General features: G+C 45.6%; 1 protein-coding gene across 4 annotated transcripts in view; it reads left to right on the plus strand.

The window, feature by feature from the left end:
- Positions 1–2603: 2603 nt before the first annotated feature.
- Positions 2604–20827, plus strand: part of FLNB (filamin B) — a 90471-nt gene continuing 72247 nt past the window's right edge. For all 4 annotated transcript variants that reach the window (XM_035106401.3, XM_035106402.3, XM_035106404.3 and 1 more), the window contains exon 1: positions 2604–3087. In XM_035106401.3, the coding sequence (XP_034962292.2) occupies positions 2619–3087 (469 nt within the window). In that variant the 5' untranslated portion in view covers positions 2604–2618. The remainder of the gene's footprint in view (positions 3088–20827) is intronic.

Here is a 20827-nt window from a genome sequence, read left to right on the forward strand (position 1 = left end):
GCTGCATATCAGCATAATATTTCAACCATGTTGTGGGTTCAAGCCCCACCTTAGGAAAAAATTCCTGCATTGCAGGGGTTGGACTAGATGACCCTTGTGGTCCCTTCCGACTACAATTCTATGATTCTATTGATATATTGCCATAGCATATGCATCATTCTGCTTTCTTGAATTGTCCTACTCCTAGGCATAGCAGCCAACTCCTAGAGGCCTAGGTGCCTCCCCCCCCCCAATTACTAGTAAATACCGTATGTGAAAGAGTCATCCCCCCCATGTTGATGGGCTTTCTATGTGGGGCTTATCTGCCCCCCCCCATATTTTATTAAGAATGGAAGAGGGAGGGAAGGAAGGAAGAAATAGAGAGGGATAACTCATATTTGTGAGTGCCTCTGGGTGATGCTGTGAAGCTGGAACTCTGCAGCAAGAGGATGGGAGGGTCGGGCAGGGGAGAGGGGGTGGCAGGGCAGGCGAGGGCGAGGCAAGACAGGGCCGCAGTCACGACGGCTCCGAGGCGTTGCTGCATATCAGCATAATATTTCAACCATGTTGTGGGTTCAAGCCCCACATTGGGGAAAAATTCCTGCATTGCAGGGGGTTGGACTAGATGACCCTTGTGGTCCCTTCCGACTACAATTCCATGATTCTATTGATATATTACCATAGCATATGCATGATTCTGCTTTCTTGAATTGTCCTAGGCATAGCAGCCAACTCCTAGAGGCCTAGGTGCCTCCCCCCCCAAAAGAAATTACTGGTAAATACTGTATTTTAAAGAGTCCTCCCCCCCCCCATGTTGATGGGCTTTCTATGTGGGGCTTATCTGCCCCCCCTCCCAGTATTTTTTTGAGGATAGAAGAGGGAGGAAAGGAAGGAAGAAATAGAGAGAGGGATAACTCACATTTGTGGGTGCCTCTGGGTGACGCTGTGATGCTAGAACTCTGCAGCAAGAGGAAGATACCGGTACACCTGTACAGGAGCCTTGTAAGCAGCTTTCTCTCTGCTTGATTTACAGCAGGCACGTCCAACAGGTAGATTGTGATCTACCAGTAGATCACTGGATGTCTGTGGTAGATCACTGCTAGATCACTGGCACCCCTAAAAAAAGCTCACCCAAATTTTTCCTCCTCCCTAAAAAAAGCTGAACTATGACCTGAAGCCCTAAACAAAAATGGGCCTCCCTCCCTCCTAAAAGAAGCTCAACAAGTTTGACCTAAACCCCCCAAAACAGGGCTTCCCTTCCTTAAAAAAACTCAACAGCTTTGACCTGAATCCCCCAAAAGGGGGTAGATCACTCCCAGTTTTTAACTCTGTGAGTAGATCAGAGTCTCTTGGGAGGTGGCCACCCCTGATTTACAGTATACAGATGCAGGAGGAGGGGCAGACTGGAACACCAATGCTTTTTATAAACATCACTGTGTCTATCATAGCTACAGCCCCCCCCCCTTCTTATTCACTTCCTTTTAGCCTTGCAGGGCCACCTTAGTCAAATTGAATCCTCTGCACCCTCATTAAATCGCCAATAGAACTGTTAATGCGATCCCTGAATGCCCATTAACAACTCCCACTGAATAACAATAGGGTGAATAGGGTGGACCTTGCCTGAAGGGATATTCTGCTCCATTGTCTTAACTGCTTAAGTACTGGTAGCCACTTTGCTTTATTTATTTGATGTGTTTTTGTTACAGCTGTGTTCCCGCCCCCAGCAAGTGGAGAGCTGCTCTTGCTAAAGCAAAGCCCTTTCCACTTCAGTTTTTGGAGGGGCAAAGTATTGGTTATGGTCTGTAAAATACAATAATTTTTTGCTTCTAGGGGGGGCAGCTGCCCCCTCCTGCCCCCCCCCTGTCTACACCCATGCTCACAACAACCCTGCAAGGTAGGATAGGCTAAGAGATAGTGGCTGGCCCAGGGTTACCCAGTGTGCTTCCTCATGGCTGAGTGGGGATTTGAACCCTGGCTTCCCACCAGGCCCTAGTCCTGACACTCACCACTACATCACACTGTTGCAGGAATATAGGTGGTGCCATAAACCCGAAACTTAAAAGCCTACTAAATACCTTATGGCAAAGCTTCCATTGATTAGAGCATTATTAATCTTTAAGGTGCCTCAATATTATTTGACATTTCTTTCACGCAAGTGTTATTGGTGGAAGAGATTTGAATCTGGGCATGACAAAACCAGGAGCGCAATGCGTTGCGCGCAGCGCACCCGACGGGGGGGGGCAGCGTTTTCCTCTTCTCCCCCCCCCCGCGCAGTTGTGCCTCTCCGCCTGCTCCGCCCCCTCCCTGGCTGGGGTCCAATCCCTTGGTCGCCGCGGGGTATATATAACATCTCCAGGCACAGACGGCGCGCAATAGTTCCTCTCTGCAGGATTGTTTGGAGGCGAGCACGTGTGCGCTCCGGAGGCGACGCTGGGCTGGTGGAGCCGGGCAGGCTGTTGTTGGCAAGCTAACGGCGCTGTTCCTTCTCTTCCCCTGTAGGTTTCGCCGCTTGTACACTTGGCTGCGACCCAGAAGCAGCAGCGCGAGGGAGGGAGCCAGCAAACCAGCCTCGGCGGGCGGGTTGGTCGGCCTGCCCGCTCATTACCGCCAGGAGGAGGCGGGGCGGCGGCGGCCTCGGCATGAGCACGCAGGCGCGGGGCCAGGCTGCTCGCAGTGACTGGAGCGGCAGCGGTGGCAGCGGCAGCTTGCAGCCTCAGTGGCAGGAGCAGCAGCAACAGCAGCAACAACATCTCCACCACCACCTTCCTTCTCCTCCCTTGGGCCTCAGCGACCTCGAAGGCGACCCCGCCGCAGCCATGCCGGTGACCGAGAAGGACCTGGCCGAGGACGCGCCCTGGAAGCGGATCCAGCAGAACACCTTCACCCGCTGGTGCAACGAGCACCTCCGCTGCGTGAACAAGCGCATCGGTAACCTGCAGTTCGACCTGAGCGATGGGCTGCGCCTCATCGCGCTGCTGGAGGTGCTGAGCCAGAAGCGCATGTACCGCAAGTACCACCAGAGACCCACTTTTCGGCAGATGCAGCTGGAGAACGTGTCCGTGGCGCTCGAGTTCCTGGAGAAGGAGAACATCAAGCTGGTCTCCATCGGTGAGCTTGCGGCGCGCCCGTCGGGGCTGGGCAAAAGAACAGGGGCGGCCGGGCGGGCTTCCGTGTGTGGCGAGAGCAGCGCTTACGGGCTGCAGGCTGCCTGAGGGAAACAGCTCAGCTTCTGCATCCCCGGACCTCTTTAGTCGGGACGTTGTTTCAACCCAACTGTTCGGGCACCTCTTGTGCCTGGGGGTTGCGACTAAAGGTTTTTGGGGAAAATTCAAACCAGGTGTCTGAATTCCTCCCGGCGTGAGGAAGGCAGACGTGGGGCCAAAGTGCATGGCAGTGGGTGCCCCGTTGAGTTGCCGCTCCGCTAGAGTAGCAAGCGGGTGGGTGGGCGAGGTGGGCGCGGCTCTGCTGCCAAGCGTCTTCCTGAGGCTCCGACGAGCCCCCGGGAGCCCAGCGTGGAGGGCGGCTGTGGGGAGGAGCCGCCCAACCGGACCCTCCCAGGGCGGATACCTGCCGGCTTGTTGCACCCTGCGAGCTTTGAAACCAGCTCGGCTCTTAGCCTACTGCCCTCCAGTGGAGGACCCCTAAGCTATCTTGAGCCCCCCCCCCCCTTTCCCGGTCTCTTTAAGTGCTGTACTGTTGTAAAGCACGCCGGTTGGGAGAAGGAGGAAGGACATCCAGGCGTCGGGTATTTGCATGCTCTCTTCCCCCGCCCCAGTTAATGGTGTCTCTACCATCTACAAACTGCCCCGTTCCCGGGCTCGCATTGAACCGCAAACGGGGCCTGAGCCTAATCCTGGGAAAGCGAAGAAATGGCTGGCGCTGCTCAGACAGGATTTCCTGAGATGCCTCCCTCCCAGCAGGTAGAGCCACTTCCTTTTGGCGGCAAAGACTTCGGTTTCCATGCTGGAGGTTTCTGAAGGGTTTGCGCTGTATAAATGCCCGGTCCTCTGATCTGAGACCAGTTTCTTCTCTGCTTTCCTGGGAGAAGCAGGCATTGGGCTGAACTTGGTTCCCGTTTAAAATTAAAGATGAAAAAAAAGCAGCTGCCGGGCTTGTGGTGATAGTTTGCAAAGCAGTGCTATCTGCCCCTCAAGTAGCATCTGTCAGGGAAAAAAACCCGTAGCCGGCCTTCTCATTTTATTCTCTGGAGAATATGGTGTAGCCAAAATGCTCTGTGCTGTTGGTTCTGTGCACTAAGGATGTAGTATATAAGGAATGCTAATAATTCCTTGTTAAATTATTTTAATACCTCAGCAAGCATTCTAAAGTGTCTGGTTTTCTAAAAGTGTGACTGTGATAGTACATCTATTTTGATCATTAGGATTTGACATTACAACCTGAGATTAATTCAGTAGAGACTATTAACACCTATTTTTTCAGTTGGCACTGCTGTTGAGTCAGCTGTGACTAGGTTCTTGGTGCAGTGGGACAAACTGCAAAATGATGGGCTATGTATGGTAGTCTGGGCATACATATTTGACACATCACACCTATAAGGTGTTGTGCACTATTAACTTGTCACCTATCAAAGGGATAGCTGCAGCAAAATACAATCTTGTTGAGCCCTTAAAGACTGACATCCTGGTGGCATAAGCTTTTGTGGACTAGCCCACTAGATTAGATGCATGGTGTTATCCTGAGTTGCAGGTACATATGCATTGTGTGTTGTAGAATCGAAGTGTGAAAGGATCTCATGGTCATCTACTCCATTCCTCTGTGAATACAGGAAACTGTAGAACCTGGCATTGGGACTCCCTTAAAAATTGTCCATGGATAATGATACTCCATATTTTCTCTTTTGAAGTTGCATTTTCCTAAACTTACGGGTTGGGAGGTGGTAGTGGTAGAGAGGGAATATACTAGTCAGCTTCAGTCTAGTTAGAAACCCTTTGTAAAGGACTAGATGGCATTTCAGATGCTGTGATTAAAAGGCTGCCAGTGTCCTAAGCACAACAAACTTCCAAGATACAGTTGAACTATAGAATGGATAAATGTAGTCTGATTACAATAGCTGATTACAGTATAGAAAGCTCTGCACCTAAGTACTGTTGCTTTGTTTCTAGTATCTTTTGTGTTGGGAATCTTTTCTTGCAAAATGCAGAACTTGTATTAAAGGAGGGAATAAATAATGCAGAACAACACTAGGAGGTGTTTCTGGATAATATTGCATGGATAGAATGCCAGCTGAAATTATTGAGGCTAAACCTGATGCCTTGTGGACACCTGTAGTGTATAGCAAGAATGCAGGATATACTTCACAACAGTTGTGTTTGTGAAAACATGTAGGTAGCACAAACAAAATATTTTACTGTGGCTTAGAAATGTTAACTATAAAAAAGCTTAAATTGATTTTTCAGCAGCTGAAGCTCCACCATCAGCACACCCACTTTTCTGCTGCCAATCACAATTCTAAAGTGACACAAAAGCGAATACTTCTGCTTTTAACAGCTACATGAACCTTTGCATGTTTTCTGGGAAGTAAGTCAAAGGGGGATAATTGGGAGTGAGTGTGCACAGCCTGTTGCAGGAAAAGTCTTGTATTTTACTAGATTTTTTTGAAAATCTGCTTTTCTCCCCAAATTGAAGGGGGAAAGTGCCCACTGGCAATCCTTATTGATCTCAGCTACACTTCACCTGAATGTTCTGGGCTGAAGCAGGAAACAATGTGGTCCATACAGCATGAAAGCAGGAAGGAGTATTGCAGAATTAGGTTTTTACCCAGGCAGGCCCATACCCTGAGGCAGAAAAGGCGCATCATCCAACTTGTCCGTGAGTGTTTATGGATGAAGGTTATGTGATATTTAGGAAGGAAATTATGCCTCTACTAGCAACTGCCCATAATTCCCATTTTAAGAGCAGAAGTTGCAAATGGGGTATCAGTAAAGTGACAAATACTCTCAAAACATTTTCACAAAGATAAACTTGGTTGGCAGGGTTTTTCTGGGCAGAGACTTCATCCATTGGCCAAAACCCAAAACAAAAAAAAAAACCTCTGCTGCCAAGCAATTTGGTAACCATTCTCAATGATAGCTTAATGCTCTCAGTCGCATATGCAGCTTGGGGAGCACTGAATGCTACTCCGAACCTCCAACAGGAATAGTGGGGGCATGAGTATAAAGTACATTATTTGCAAATGAAGCCAGTTTTCAAACTTTTTAAAAGATGGGTTAATAGCAAGTGGTTCTCATAGCCAGATCTTGCTGTGTTCTCTATTAGCAGGCAAGTAGTAGCACAGAAGTGGTGTGTTAACAAGCAAAATAAAATAAAACTAATACCTGCCTGTGGGAGCTGAAATCTAACTTTCTAACAATTGTTGCCCTGTTTGGAAGTCTGTCTGAGTTTTAACTGGGGAAGTAACTTCGGTTCTCTCTGCAGTGGTGTCTCTGGAGTATAGAACTATGTTATGAGCAAAACGTGACCTTGAGTTAGAGACCTGAAGCAGAACTTCAGAGACGTCCTGTCTGTGTAAATAGAGTTGAGGCTTCAAGGAAAAGTATAGGAGAAAAGAATGTTGGTTCTCTGTATGTAACCCATATGTTTTGAAGCACGGAAACCTTGCTGAGCTCTGAATCAGACTCCTTGTGGGAAAATACCTTTGACAGCTGTTGCAAACTTGCTTTTCCAGGGATTACTTCACTCTGGTTTCTTTTCAGTTTAAATATTAACAGCAGAATATTGTTGGTGCAAAGCGCCAACAGAAGTAACAAGCGGAATCATGTGTACTTCTGCAACTAGTGCTGGGTGCTGCTAGTTTCAGAAACCCAATTAAAAAGTGTTGTGGTGGGTGGGGGAATGCCTTTCACTAGACAAGGCCCCGCCCATCCTGTACTGCCCCTGGGAGATGGCAAACTGCCTCTTACAAGTTGGTACTCCAATGTCTGGGCAAAGCAGGAAGTGTGTAGGCTCTTGCATGTGTGGATTACAGTACAGTACATGCTATGTAGCAGCAATAGATTTGATTCAGATTTGTAAATTACGATTGCAACATGTTTTAAGGAAAGTTTCTGAAACGTGTGCCCTGGGTAAGCTTAATGATAGCTGTTTTCTTCCTTCATTGTTGAAGGAAGTATGCCTTTAAATATCAGTTGGTGGGAGTCATAGGTGGGGGAGAGTGTTGTTGCACTCAGGACCTGCTTGCAGACTTCACGCAAGTATCTGGCTGGCCACTGTGAGAATAGGATGCTGGAGGAAGTGCTCTTCCCAAATATCCTGAATTCTCCAAGCTGCTTTAAATGCTAACATGTCATGTCACCTAAAGAGAGGCATAAACTTATCTTCGGGCCAGGGAATAGCAGAGGTATAATTTGATGGCTGCATCATTTTGATACATTCCAAAGGATTAGAGATCAAAGGATCAAGCTTTGCTTTACAGCTGCTTTAGCTTCACCTCCTGTGAGGCACAAGCAGACTATCCTCCTCCTTTTAGGTATTCTTTGTCACTCATCATGGGACAGGAAGGGTCAAAAGTTCTTGTATGGTCTTGGAAGGCATTTTGTGCCATAGCTAGAACTTGAACATGAAATTCCATGCATGTTGCCTCCCAAGTTAAGTCTCACTGAGTTCACTGGACTTTGCCCACCCAGGTATAGGATTACAGCCTAAAGCAAAGTAGGGGAACTTCCGAATCCCAAGTGTACACATGAAGGTTCCACCAGCATGCAGCTATACCTCTGATTCAATTGCTGGCATAGGTTATCTTATAAAACAATCACCTTGCTTGAAATAGGATTGAGGCTCAATGTGATCTATAAACTTACAGCTTGTTATGAAGTTCTCTTACTGAAATCTTAAGTACAAACAGCCATACTAATTTTGCTCCAGGTGTTTGTTCCTGAATCAGATTAAATCTGGCATTGCTTTGGATAGCCCTGTTCAGCGGTGCTTAGGTCTAAAATATCGCATTTCAAACATAAGTGCATCACTATAATCTAAAGAATACCTTATTTTGTCACCCTCTTTCTATATTACTTTGCAATACTGAAACCTTAAATATTACTGCTAGAAACCCTCCCCTGAATGATCAGCCCTCTAGTGTCCTGTAGCTCATGTCTAGATGCAGATTTACGTACAGTGGTAACTTGGGTTGCAGACGCTTCAGGTTACAGACTCTGCCAACCCAGAAATAGTACCTTGGGTTAAGAACTTTACCTCAGGATGAGAACAGAAATTGTGTGCCAGCGACGCAGCAGCAGTGGGAGGCCCCATTAGCTAAAGTGGTACCTTAGGTTAAGAACAGTTTCAGGTTAAGAACGGACCTCCGGAATGAATTAAGTTCTTAACCAGAGGTACCACTGTAATGAATTGTACTCTGCTAAACCATTAGTGGTAGCTGGAATTTAGACACTTACTTAGCACATATACCTCAATATTGAAAGCTGCTTCAGTCAACAAGAGACATATGAATCCTTTTTTGTTGGAAGATGCGTAGTTAAGCACCTGTATTTTGGCAGTTAACATGCAGCTAATGACTAGCTATCAAATTTAATAACTGATATTTTAGTGAACCATTTTGGTTCATTTGCCCCAAGCAGGTTCCAATGTAGCTTTCTTCTTAGGCTCAGAATTGGGTTGCAAATGGAAGTGTAAGAAGTGGGAAGTGATCCAAACTTTTAAAATTGTGATTGCTGTGTGATTGAGAGTGCCACTCCTGAAGCACAGGTTATGAGTGTGCGCCTCATTCAGTATATATTGCCTGATCTTTGTGGGAATTCTTTTCCTTCAGTAAACCTGGCAGGTTTTTTCATGAGCAGTAAAACGCTAGTACATCGCCTGCACTACACTCCTTAATGATTCACCCAAGTGAGCAGTTGGGTTGCCTTCAGTGAACCAGACGTCTTGAATAACTTACTATAAACTGCAGCACTGAATGCAGTGGTCTGCTGGTGGTAGGAGATGCAGCTTGGTTTAATGGCAAAGCCTCAGAGGAAACATGGAACCAAATGTCCATGAGCACCAGTAAGCAAAATCATTTTTATTGTCCTGGGTCAACTTGGAATTCAGAATTTTCCTAATATATTCCTTTTTGCTATAAGAGCAAAAGAGGACGAGATGGTTGGACAGTGTTCTCGAAGCTACGAACATGAGGTTGACCAAACTGCGGGAGGCAGTGGAAGACAGGAGTGCCTGGCGTGCTATGGTCCATGGGGTCACGAAGAGTCGGAAACGACTAAACAACAACAACATTCCTTTTTGAATACCCATTGTAATATGCGCGTAAGTGGAGTGTGGTGGTCTCTTCTCGACTGATCAGACTTCCTTTGGATCCAGACTTCCTTTGATCAGAGTTCCGTTCCGATGATGCTTCTGCCGATGGAAGGGGGGAGCTATTCCCCCATGCCCCTCCCCCTGAAGCCTCTATGCCCTTGCCAATTGCTCAGGAGGATTGGGGATCTTTCAGAATGCTGTAGGCTGCAAGCAGAATTGGTGCAAATTTCTTATCTCCCCTACTCCACTGAAAGCCTCCATTTGGATTGGACGGCATGTACCACAAGCAGAAGGTGCCATTCCATTGCAGAAAGAAAAGTCTTGATCCAATCCATGATCTTTTACCTCCATCGTGTGGTAGAGGCAATAGCTCTTTGCAACATAGGGCAGATAACTTTTGAAGTAGAAAAGCACTACACCTATGCTGACTCAGTTTAGCAGGAACACTGATAAGCAATACTCTGATGTCACTATACGGAGAAAAACCGAACCAATTCGTGCTAGACATTCAATCATGCAACAGTTGTACTATTTATCAGTGGCTCACTAGGGTGTGTGTTTGGGTGTGTGAATTGAGTTGCAATTAGTAATGCTATTGAAGCAACTTCTGTCTTCATGTTGCAGTTGAAGGAACGAACCTGTACTTGGTTTTTTTTGGGTGGAGTAGTTCAAATGAAATGTTTGATTTATGGGTTTCTTCATATGCAGTTGTCTCCGTGAACAGAAGTAGTAGCTTTTTAAATAGAGAGGGTGGTTTCACTGCTGCCAGCTAATGTCCACACCCCATGTTTATATATACTCAAAAACCTAGGTAACTAAGCTAGCTACTGTTATGCAGCAATAATTGGCTGTTTTAGGATGTGGGGACTAGAAACCAGCATGTTTCTAGTCTGTACAATGCAGGAACATACCTTGTGTAATTGCAGACTCACCCCCAGCCTAGTATGATGTTCATACTGTGGTAATATTCTAGTTTCCTCAGGCAAGGAGCGGAGTGATGAAAGCATATGCCTTAAAATCCTCTTGACAGTGGTTAATGACCCTTCTCTGGTCAGGGGAAGGTGGCGTAATACTTTGAGCAACATTCCAAAAAGATTTCTGCCATATCGGGCCCTAGGGTTTGTGTGCTGTTGCCACCCATTGGACTTGAAAAATTCAGACCTTCAACACAAATTCAGTATTGTCCTTTCTGAGTGGCAATGGTTTTTCAAGGTCTTGGGCAGAGAGGACTTCCCCAGTCCTGCAACCTGAAATTTCTTGCCTAGGGATGCTGATGATTGGAACTTAGTCACACAAAGCATGAAGTGCTGGGAGTCTTTGAGAAAACACGCTTGCCCTTTACTATAGAAAATTTTTTCCCCCTTCTCTACTTGTGAGTTGATAGCTTTGTTCAGGTTGGTGTGTGCAAAGAGGCTTTGGTTGCAATTAAAAATGACTGTGCTGGGTGAAATGACATAGAAATCTCATTGGCAAAGCTTGTTTCGGAGAGTGTGTGATAGTATTGGAACTATTGGTGCTTAGATTGCCGTCTTTAATCTTGAAATGGAAGCTTCTTATATACTCATAATAAAGGGTGGCATTGGTAGCTGAAATGCATGTGTAACCTGAACTTATAAACAGACTTCTTCTGTTTCAAAAAGCATGTTCTCCTGTGGCCTGATCAGAGCAAATGCTGCGTCTTACAACTTACTGTTGAAAGGAATGTTGGCAGTTTCCTCCTCCCTCTCCTCCCATTTTGCAGAACCTTGCATAGGAACTATAAATGCCTAGAGATTATCACAGTGGAAATGGTGCTGCAAAGCACAACTCGCCACCTTTGCTCCTAGAACAATGATTTAGCAGACAAACTTCCTGAGGAGGAACCCAAGGTTCAAGGATTGCTTTCTGCCTGTTAACTGACTCCTTAATCATCCTTAGTTGAAACTCGTCTACTTGAAAAACAGTTACTTATCTCGGGGCTTTACCACTGAGTTTCAGCTGGCATTACTGCTTTATTGCTAGTGAACACAAGAATTGTTATTCCTATCATGTGCTAGGTTTTAATAATGGTTGAAATGTAAAATCATTGTACGGTAGATAAAATTGCTGTGTAGGAGGCTTTTTTTTTGCCCAGCTTTATAGTTTGTGTGACACAGGGACATGAAACACTGACTCACTCTGCCCTATTCCTTGCAATGACATGTTTGTGCATGTGTGCCTCCCCAACACTTGAATGCCTGGGTATCTAAATGTCCTGGTAATTTAGAACATATTCCCAGCCCTGGCTAGCTGGGAAGTTAGAATAATTCCTGTCCATAGTATGTGTAGTGTCTATTTAGAATAACTTTTTTTAATCTAAGTTTTTATCAGAAATTTTAATGCACATTTTATATTATGTAATTCTTAGAGGTTTGGATAAATCCTGATATCTAATGTATATATTTACACACACACACACACACACACAAAGAGAGAGAGAGAGAATGAATATGAGGGCAGATGCAGTTACAATGAAAGACGACTACCTAAATGAGGCAGAAAAACAAAGCAACAAAGACAGCTGTGTTGGGATTAAAAAATATCTCGCAACACCCATAGCATAACAATAACTCAACATAGCATAACAATACCTTTATTAGGACAAGCCAAGAATCATGAAATGTGCAAGCTTTCAAGTTCTGCAATCAGGTGAGATGAGTTTCAAAGCAAGGGATGGGGAATAAAAATTGAATGGGCTGGGTCTTCAAGTCTAAAGATGGAGATTGCGAAAATGATTTAGCCTGCTAGGTGCTTGCCAGTGTTGTGATCCTTGCAAGTATTTGGTTAAACCTGGAATTCTGGCATAAACAAGTGACAACTGCTCCCATTTTTTAAAAGTAAAGTTTCGTGACTATAGCTTGAGCTGAGCCATGAAACTCACTGGGTGACCTTGAGCCAGTGATCTTTCAGCTGAACCTACCTCACAGGGTGGTTGTGGGGGTTAAATGAGGAGGGGGAGAACCGTGTAAACTATCCTGATTTCCTTGGAGGAAAAAAGTGGGATGGGAATGCAACAAAATAGAACAGCTTCCAAATGAGACTGGCTGATTGACTTTGGCTGTAATCTTATGCATGCTTTGTTGTTTAGTCGTTTAGTCGTGTCCGACTCTTCGTGACCCCATGGACCATAGCACGCCAGGCACTCCTGTCTTCCACTGCCTCCCGCAGTTTGGTCAAACTCATGTTCGTAGCTTCGAGAACACTGTCCAACCATCTTGTCCTCTGTCGTCCCCTTCTCCTAGTGCCCTCAATCTTTCCCAACATCAGGGTCTTTTCCAAGGATTCTTCTCTTCTCATGAGGTGGCCAAAGTATTGGAGCCTCAGCTTCACGATCTGTCCTTCCAGGGAGCACTCAGGGCTGATTTCCTTAAGAATGGATAGGTTTGATCTTCTAGCAGTCCATGGGACTCTCAAGAGTCTCCTCCAGCACCATAATTCAAAAGCATCAATTCTTCGGCGATCAGCCTTCTTTATGGTCCAGCTCTCACTTCCATACATCACTACTGGGAAAACCATAGCTTTAACTATACGGACCTTTGTCGGCAAGGTGATGTCTCTGCTTTTTAAGATGCTGTCTAGGTTTGTCATTGCTTTTCTCCCAAGAAGCAGGCGTCTTTTAATTTCGTGACTGCTGTCACCATCTGCAGTGATCAAGGAGCCCAAGAAAGTAAAATCTCTCACTGCCTCCATTTCTTCCCCTTCTATTTGCCAGGAGGTGATGGGACCGGTGGCCATGATCTTGGTTTTTTTGATGTTGAGCTTCAGACCATATTTTGCGCTCTCCTCTTTCACCCTCATTAAAAGGTTCTTTAATTCCTCCTCGCTTTCTGCCATCAAGGTTGTGTCATCTGCATATCTGAGGTTGTTGATATTTCTTCCGGCAATCTTAATTCCGGCTTGGGATTCATCTAGTCCAGCCTTTCGCATGATGAATTCTGCATATAAGTTAAATAAGCAGGGAGACAATATACAACCTTGTCGTACTCCTTTCCCAATTTTGAACCAATCAGTTGTTCCATATCCAGTTCTAACTGTAGCTTCTTGTCCCACATAGAGATTTCTCAGGAGACAGATGAGGTGATCAGGCACTCCCATTTCTTTAAGAACTTGCCATAGTTTGCTGTGGTCGACACAGTCAAAGGCTTTTGCATAGTCAATGAAGCAGAAGTAGACGTTTTTCTGGAACTCTCTAGCTTTCTCCATAATCCAGCGCATGTTTGCTATTTGGTCTCTGGTTCCTCTGCCCTTTCGAAATCCAGCTTGCACTTCTGGGAGTTCTCGGTCCACATACTGCCTAAGCCTGCCTTGTAGAATTTTGAGCATAACCTTGCTAGCGTGTGAAATGAGCGCAATTGTGCGGTAGTTGGAGCATTCTTTGGCACTGCCCTTCTTTGGAATTGGGATGTAGACTGATCTTCTCCAATCCTCTGGCCATTGCTGAGTTTTCCAAACTTGCTGGCATATTGGGTGTAGCACCTTAACAGCATCATCTTTTAAAATTTTAAATAGTTCAGCTGGAATATCATCACTTCCACTGGCCTTGTTATTAGCAGTGCTTTCTAAGGCCCATTTGACTTCACTCTCCAAGATGTCTGGCTCAAGGTCAGCAACCACACTACCTGGGGTGTACGAGACCTCCATGCTTACCTAGGAGTAAGTCCTATGCATGCTTACCTAGGAGTAAGTCCTATTGTTCAATGGGGCTTACTTCTGAGTATGCAAAATCGAGGGTTGCAAACAGATTCACACTGTTTGCCTCCGCTCTGAAGGTTTTCTCCTGTAAGAGAGAAGCAGGTACGTTTGGGTTTAATAGACTTGCAAATCCTCTGGGACCCTTCAACATGACCAAAAAGAAAGGAGAGAAACTGGCTGTGCTGCTGCTGGCAGCGCAATCATGTCATGTAAAAATGAACCATCTGTGCAGAACTGCGTTGTTAATCTGAAGAATGACTGTTGGCAAAGATGTACTCAATTCATCACGTGAAATATGCTTCTGTACAGTTCTAGAGAACTGTAGGCCGGGCATAACTCTTTGGTGCTATTGAGCTGTCATAGTGGAGATAGAAAACCAAGGCTCCTACTGTGACCTAGGAAAAGACTATTCCTTCTATCCAACATTTGTTTGTGGGTGCTGGGCTTGCTGCTCCTGTTTTCATTGAGCATTTAATGAATTTGCTCTATATTTTCTTTTCTCTGTAAAAGGAATTGTTACGTGGAAAAGGTAACATATGGTGGGTCATCTCCTTGAGTTCAGGGCAGGGGTCCCACAAACTCTTACATAAGTCACTACAGTACTTGAAACTTTAGATTCAATTCGGACACTGTAGGTAACTTTTAACTTGGAGGGGTTTCTCACTTCATGCTGTTTTTTGTCTCCCACAAATCCTCTACCACAGGTGTGGGCAGACTTCAGACTTGGGGGAATCTCCTTCAGGGTATTTTTTTGCTGGCATCTCATGGCCTGCAAAATAGTGTCTGCAGGTAGGGTGGGGCTGAATATATCCTACCGTAAGGAGCTTCTGAGGACATACTCAGCCCAGGAATCTGTTTTCAGTACCAGAACTCCTAACTCCTTGTGTTTCTCTCCTCACCCCAGCCCCCTTTGCAACTGTGTTTTATTAGTCTAATTTGTTTAGAGGTGCTTTTTTTGGTGCTGTTGATAAAGGAAAGTAGGAAATGCTTGCTCCGCTGCAAACAGCTCATATCTATCACATGCTGGGAACTTGGGAGGAGTGGGTAGAATTAATTAAAAAAACAAACATTCTAGGCTTTGAGGAAGCTGGCCGCAGCAAGTATGTTTGCCACTCTTTTCTCCTTCCAACTCTTCACATTAAATATATGAAGCAACTCTCTTGCTTTCGACTCCCCCCCCCCCAAACATTAGCATGAAGCTGAGATAAAAGTAGGGCCAGTGGCTTCCCGGCCCCTTTCTTTATGGATGGGAGCCACGCCCCACTTGCCTGCTTTATATTTCTGGCACGAGGGTTGGAAAACTCAGGCTTGACTATCTGTGGTTCCCCCTTCCCGCCCAGTTCTGTTCAGTAGAAGTCAAAGACATAACATAGAGTTTTGTGGTAGTGCAAAGTCATATTCTTTATGGCAGTGCAATTTTTTTCCAAAGTGTGCTAAAAGCTAGGGTATTGCATCCATATGGCCTACAATGATAGAGGCCACCCAGGCAGTCTGAGTGTTTCATGTGCACTTTGCATTGCTGTGCTCTGTGTCTTGGAAGTAGCTCAAGAAATGGGTGAACAATGGGTGAAGTAGCTCAAGAAATGGGTGAACATGATCTGACAACTGAATTGGGATTTGTGCCAACGTCCTTATCTCTGCCGTTAGAAACTTGGTGGTGTAAACCTGACCAAGTTCTATACTTTCTGATTTCATCGGCTGCTGTGGGATCCCTAATTGGATTAAACAGGTGAAAATAACGCTTAAGATGTGCTCCTTCACTTTATGAATGAATAGCAAAATGGCTTAATGCTTTTAGCAGCACAGCTCCACTTGCTGCTGCCTCTTAGGAAGCCAAGGCCGCTTTGACATAACATTGCTCTGAGTGCTGCAGTGGGACCAGGCCCAAACTTCAATTAAGTTAGTGGGGTGGGAGGCAGAAACCGTAAAAAGACTTCTGTGTGGAGGTGGAGATAACTGTTTGATCTGCAGCACAGCTGACATGAAAATGTGCTCGGAGCTCTACAAACTACGGTACAAGGGAAACCTTCCCTCTGGGCACTGTGGCTGCTAATGGGGCTCTTCAGGGGTGGAGTGAAAGGTGGGATTTCTGAGTAAAGAGCTCGGGGAACTGGAACTCGTTAGGCAGCTGAGGAAATTAGTGGCCCTGCAGCTTAAAACAGGAAAGAGAGATCGTCAGCTCAGAAACTTGCAAGGTTCTGACTTTAAACTGCTGAGGAGCAGGTTTATGCGTCAGTGACTAAAAGACTTGGAAAGTCCCTATACACTGGGATTGCATCTTAACACATATTTTACTTATGCTTTCCACTCCCGCCTGCAACCTCTGTGTTTATCAGGGGAAAGATCCGTCAAGCAGCAAACCAAGCGAAAAAAAGAACCCCCTTTCAAAAATGGTATTCCTGCCGCTTCTTTGTAAGGAGCAACTGCAAGTGAAGTGAGGTTGTAGCCAACCTGAACGGCTGCTGATAGGAGGGTGCCTGTCTGATGGGGGAGAGTCCAGCTAGCCCTGGCGGGATGCGGTGGCAGCATACTGGTTGCTCTTCAGGAGAGAAGCTGCACAGATGGCTTGCCTGCTGCTGAAAGAGTTGCACTGGTTACGAATCGGCTATCTGGCTAAGTTCAAAGTGCTGGTATTGGTGTTCAAAGGCCACCAGGATACCTAAAAGATTGTCTCACCCCTTTACATACCTCACCAATCACTGTGCTCTATAGAAGAGGGTCTCCTGCAGATACGACCTTATCAGGTGTTCCATTCTGTATGCCATAGTATTTGGACCTTCATTGTGGTGGCACCTCCCCAATTCTCCCAAGACTCACAGCCAAGATGGCCTCTGGCCTCTCCCCTATTCCTGCTTAGTCTAGGTGACTAGGGACTAGTCCTTTCCAACTCTACAATTCTACGGCTCTATTCTGTAATTTTGGGCCCAGGGCTTAATGTGGTGGCCACAATAAGTGTGACTTGGGTGAAACATTGGTTGTTTCGTTAACAAAAATGGGAACATCTTCTAGGCTTATGCCATGAGTCTTGTGTTGCTTGCCTTGATCAAAATGCTTTAAAACAGGTTAGTTTGAGGAAGTAGCCAAAATATTGCGTGTATCAAAAAGTTTTAAGAGGTGTACCAGGCTATGAACATTAACATGTTTTTCCTTTAACTAGAACACTTCCTTTTTCTGAATGCTGCTCTTTGCCTGTGATGGAGCCTGGCTGAACTGTGCATACTTTCATGAATGGGATTTCCTCTCGCCAATCCTGTTATGTGTGGTGACTCTGGATGGTTTCAGATGGAAAAACTGAATCAAAGTGTACATTGTAGTCAAGGATTTCCCCAAACAGTAATCACTTCTGATTACTTCCAACGTGTTGGTTTTGGCTCTAAAAAACCCGTATACACTGTGGCTTTAGTGTTTGGCGTGTGCTGCACAGAAGATATTTGGCTCTACCATATCTAAATAGCTTCACTTATCTGTGCAGACCTCTGCTGGTGTGATGGCTGCCTGGAAGCATCTTGACCCACACCCAGTGTGAGTAAACATGCTTGCTAATGCTGTGGATGTTGGTCTTGGAAGCTCCCCAGACTTTGTCACTAACCATGTAGCCTATACTACTGACTGATTGCTAAAAAAGCTGCTGCAGATGAGTGGCTGGAATCTTATGACTTTTTTTTTAGCATGGTTATTTGGATAAGGAACAAATATTGGGTTAAGGTAGTTGTGGGAAGGGGACCCAGGTGGCGCTGTGGGTTAAATCACTGAGCCTAGGGCTTGCTGATCAGAAGGTCGGCGGTTCGAATCCCTGTGACGGGGTGAGCTCCCGTTGCTTGGTCCCAACTCCTGCCAACCTAGCAGTTCGAAAGCACATCAAAATGCAAGTAGATAAATAGGAACCGCTACAGCGGGAAGGTAAACGGCATTTCCATGTGCTGCTCTGGTTTGCCAGAAGCAGCTTTGTCATGCTGGCCACATGACCTGGAAGCTGTACGCCGGCTCCCTCGGCCAATAATGTGAGATGACCCCAGAGTCGGTCACGACTGGACCTAATGGTCAGGGGTCCCTTTCCCTTTCCCTTTACCTACCGGTAGTTGTGGGAAAGATGCCCACTTCCAGCTTCACCCCAAGCCTGCCTGGGTCAAATGTACCCTTTCCTGTTTCTGGGAGGTCTCCAGTATTTTGAGTCGGCATGGCTCTACCAATGGGGATAGATAAGGCCAGAAGTCATTGGTCTACAGCTCCCATCAGCCCCTGCGAGCATGGCTAGTGATCAGGGATGGTGGGAGTTGTCTGTCAGCAATTTCTAGGGGTCACCACATTGGCCACCCCTCTATGAAGCAGCCTTATCTGATCCCCCACAAAGGGCACCAGGTGGTAGTTTACTCTTCATGGTGAAGGTGAGTATTGAGGGCTGGGTCTCTGAATAGTTCCTGTGAACAGTATTCAGTGATCAAAACTGAGCAAGATGAGTGAAGTTTAGTTGGCTGGTTTTGAGACCTAGCTAGTCTGTTACCTGAAATGCCAAATAGTTTGAGAGTTGGTATTGCAAAGGGTTTGGCTTTAGGAAAAGCTAAGAATAAACTCACATTGTGCTTTTAGATAATGAAGCCTAAGGAAGTCTTGCACAACTCCCTTTAAACTTAGAGTGCAAGTCAATAGTGTTTGGGCCTACTTATTTCAGGTCTACCACCCTGACCTCTGATAGGTCACTGTAATAAGGACAACTTTAGGAAACGTAGACTGCCAAGAAGGGTCTGATTTTCTGTTCTGGGCAGCGTACTTGTAGCAGAAAATACTGCAGAGACATATAAAGGATGTCAATGCATACATCTAGTTAAGTGTTGAAAAAAGCTCATTGCTCCTTGATTTCTGCCTTCCTGGCAACAGGAACCTCAGATGCAGTTATGATCTGTGCATGTAAACTGTAAATAGCAATAATTGTCTGCATAAACCATACATTTTGACAAGACTCTGTATTATCAAATGAGAGGGTATTGCGATCAGGAAATGAGAAGGCAACAGTGGCTTGAAGCTGACATAATTTGCACTCTTAATGCCACAGACTCAAAGCCAAACATACCTTAAAGATAACTGCAGGCTTAAAGGAGGGTCTGTTGTCTGCAATTAGCCACTGAAATAGGAGTGTGGTGTGCATAGTCCTTCCAGCCTCAATCTGAGGTGGCACTATTCTTGTCCAATTGGAAAGCTTTTGCATACTGTTGATGTTTACTTGTAGTAGAATAATATGCATTGAACTATGGCATATGTTGATGATGGTTGTGTGGGTTGCCAAGCCCACAGAACCTGCATTCTTCTGCCTAGCCTTTCTGGAAGGATTGTTTTACTTCTGTCTTGCAAATGTCAAATTGCAAGACAGGCTTGCCTTTTGCAGAATGAAGTTCTGGTTTGTGAGAGGCCTTTTGTGGGAAAAATAGCAAATGACTGTGCAATTTATCATGTACTGAATCCTCTTATGGTGCTGGAGGAGACTCTTGAGAGTCCCATGGACTGCAAGAAGATCAAACCTATCCATTCTGAAGGAAATCAGCCCTGAGTGCTCACTGGAAGGACAGATCCTGAAGCTGAGACTCCAATACTTTGGCCACCTCGTGAGAAGACTCGACTCCCTGGAAAAGACCCTGATGTTGGGAAAGATTGAGGGCACAAGGAGAAGGGGACGACAGAGGACGAGATGGTTGGACAGTGTTCTCGAAGCCACCAACACGAGTCTGACCAAACTACGGGAGGCAGTGGAAGACAGGCATGCCTGGTGTGCTCTGGTCCATGGGGTCATGAAGAGTCGGACATGACTAAACAACAGAATCCTCCTAGTATTTTTTCAGTTCTGTTGTAATTTGTCTTCCCCCAACCTGGTGCTCTCCAGGGTAATGATCACCTCAACTCACTTCAGCCGGGGTGTAGGAGTTATAGTCCAGCAACAGCTCAAACTCACCAGTTTGGGGGAAGTCTAGTGTATTTTATAAAATATTTTTTTTCATTATAAAATAATTTTTCCCCCTTCCATTAGGTTTCTATACTTTTCATGGGGCCATGCAAAGTCTCTGCAATGTGTATGCTATCTGTTTCATACTTTCTTCCCCTCCCCCCCACCCCCGAATTTCTTTGACAGCAGAATAATGGGAGTTTCTACCTATATTTACCTAAATTTAATAGCATTGGAAGATGGAGCATCTTATCTTACCCTGCAGTTATATGCTGTTGTTTTTGAAGTGAGGCTTGAAGACATGGAAGCATGCTAGGCAGGAGCCATAAGTGTAATGTGCCTTTCAAACGGTTATTTTATATGGTCGCCTTATTCCAAGCCAGTGGCTAGTTGATCTAGATACACAGTGAGCTGCTGGAGAAACAAAAATACTTACCAGAGTCTTCAGCCCCCATTGAGGCCTGGTGATGGGGGTCCTGTCTCCTTCCTAAATGATCTACCTCTAGAATTGGTGTTTTCCCATTATTACTGGTTTTCATGTGCTTGTGATGTGTTGCCACTGACTGGTGCATTTTATTCATGAGTGGGCACTCTAGTATTTCAGAGAACAGGCTGGTGGGATGCCTGCCTGAAAATAGACCCATGAACAAATGTTCCAGACAGCAGCCTCAAGCAGCAAACTTGAAGGGGGGCATTGTTGTATGTCTAGACAGCTACCATGAACAATGTTGTGGAAAAGTTAATACCGCCTTTCTGGCATACCTGAAATGAAATGCAGGATTGGAGCCTTAATCAGCAGGCAGGGCTACTTCAGAACACTATTGTACTCATGCGGATGGTGGCAGATTACTGGGAATGGTGGGTGAATGTGGGTGCAGTCGTAACCGTAGGGCTTTCCAGACAATAGTTTCCCACACTATAGTGCTACCTCTGAAAGCACTT

The sequence above is a fragment of the Zootoca vivipara genome, chromosome 2, assembly GCF_965207765.1.
Source record: "Zootoca vivipara chromosome 2, rZooViv2.hap1.1, whole genome shotgun sequence".
Taxonomy (NCBI): domain Eukaryota; kingdom Metazoa; phylum Chordata; class Lepidosauria; order Squamata; family Lacertidae; genus Zootoca; species Zootoca vivipara.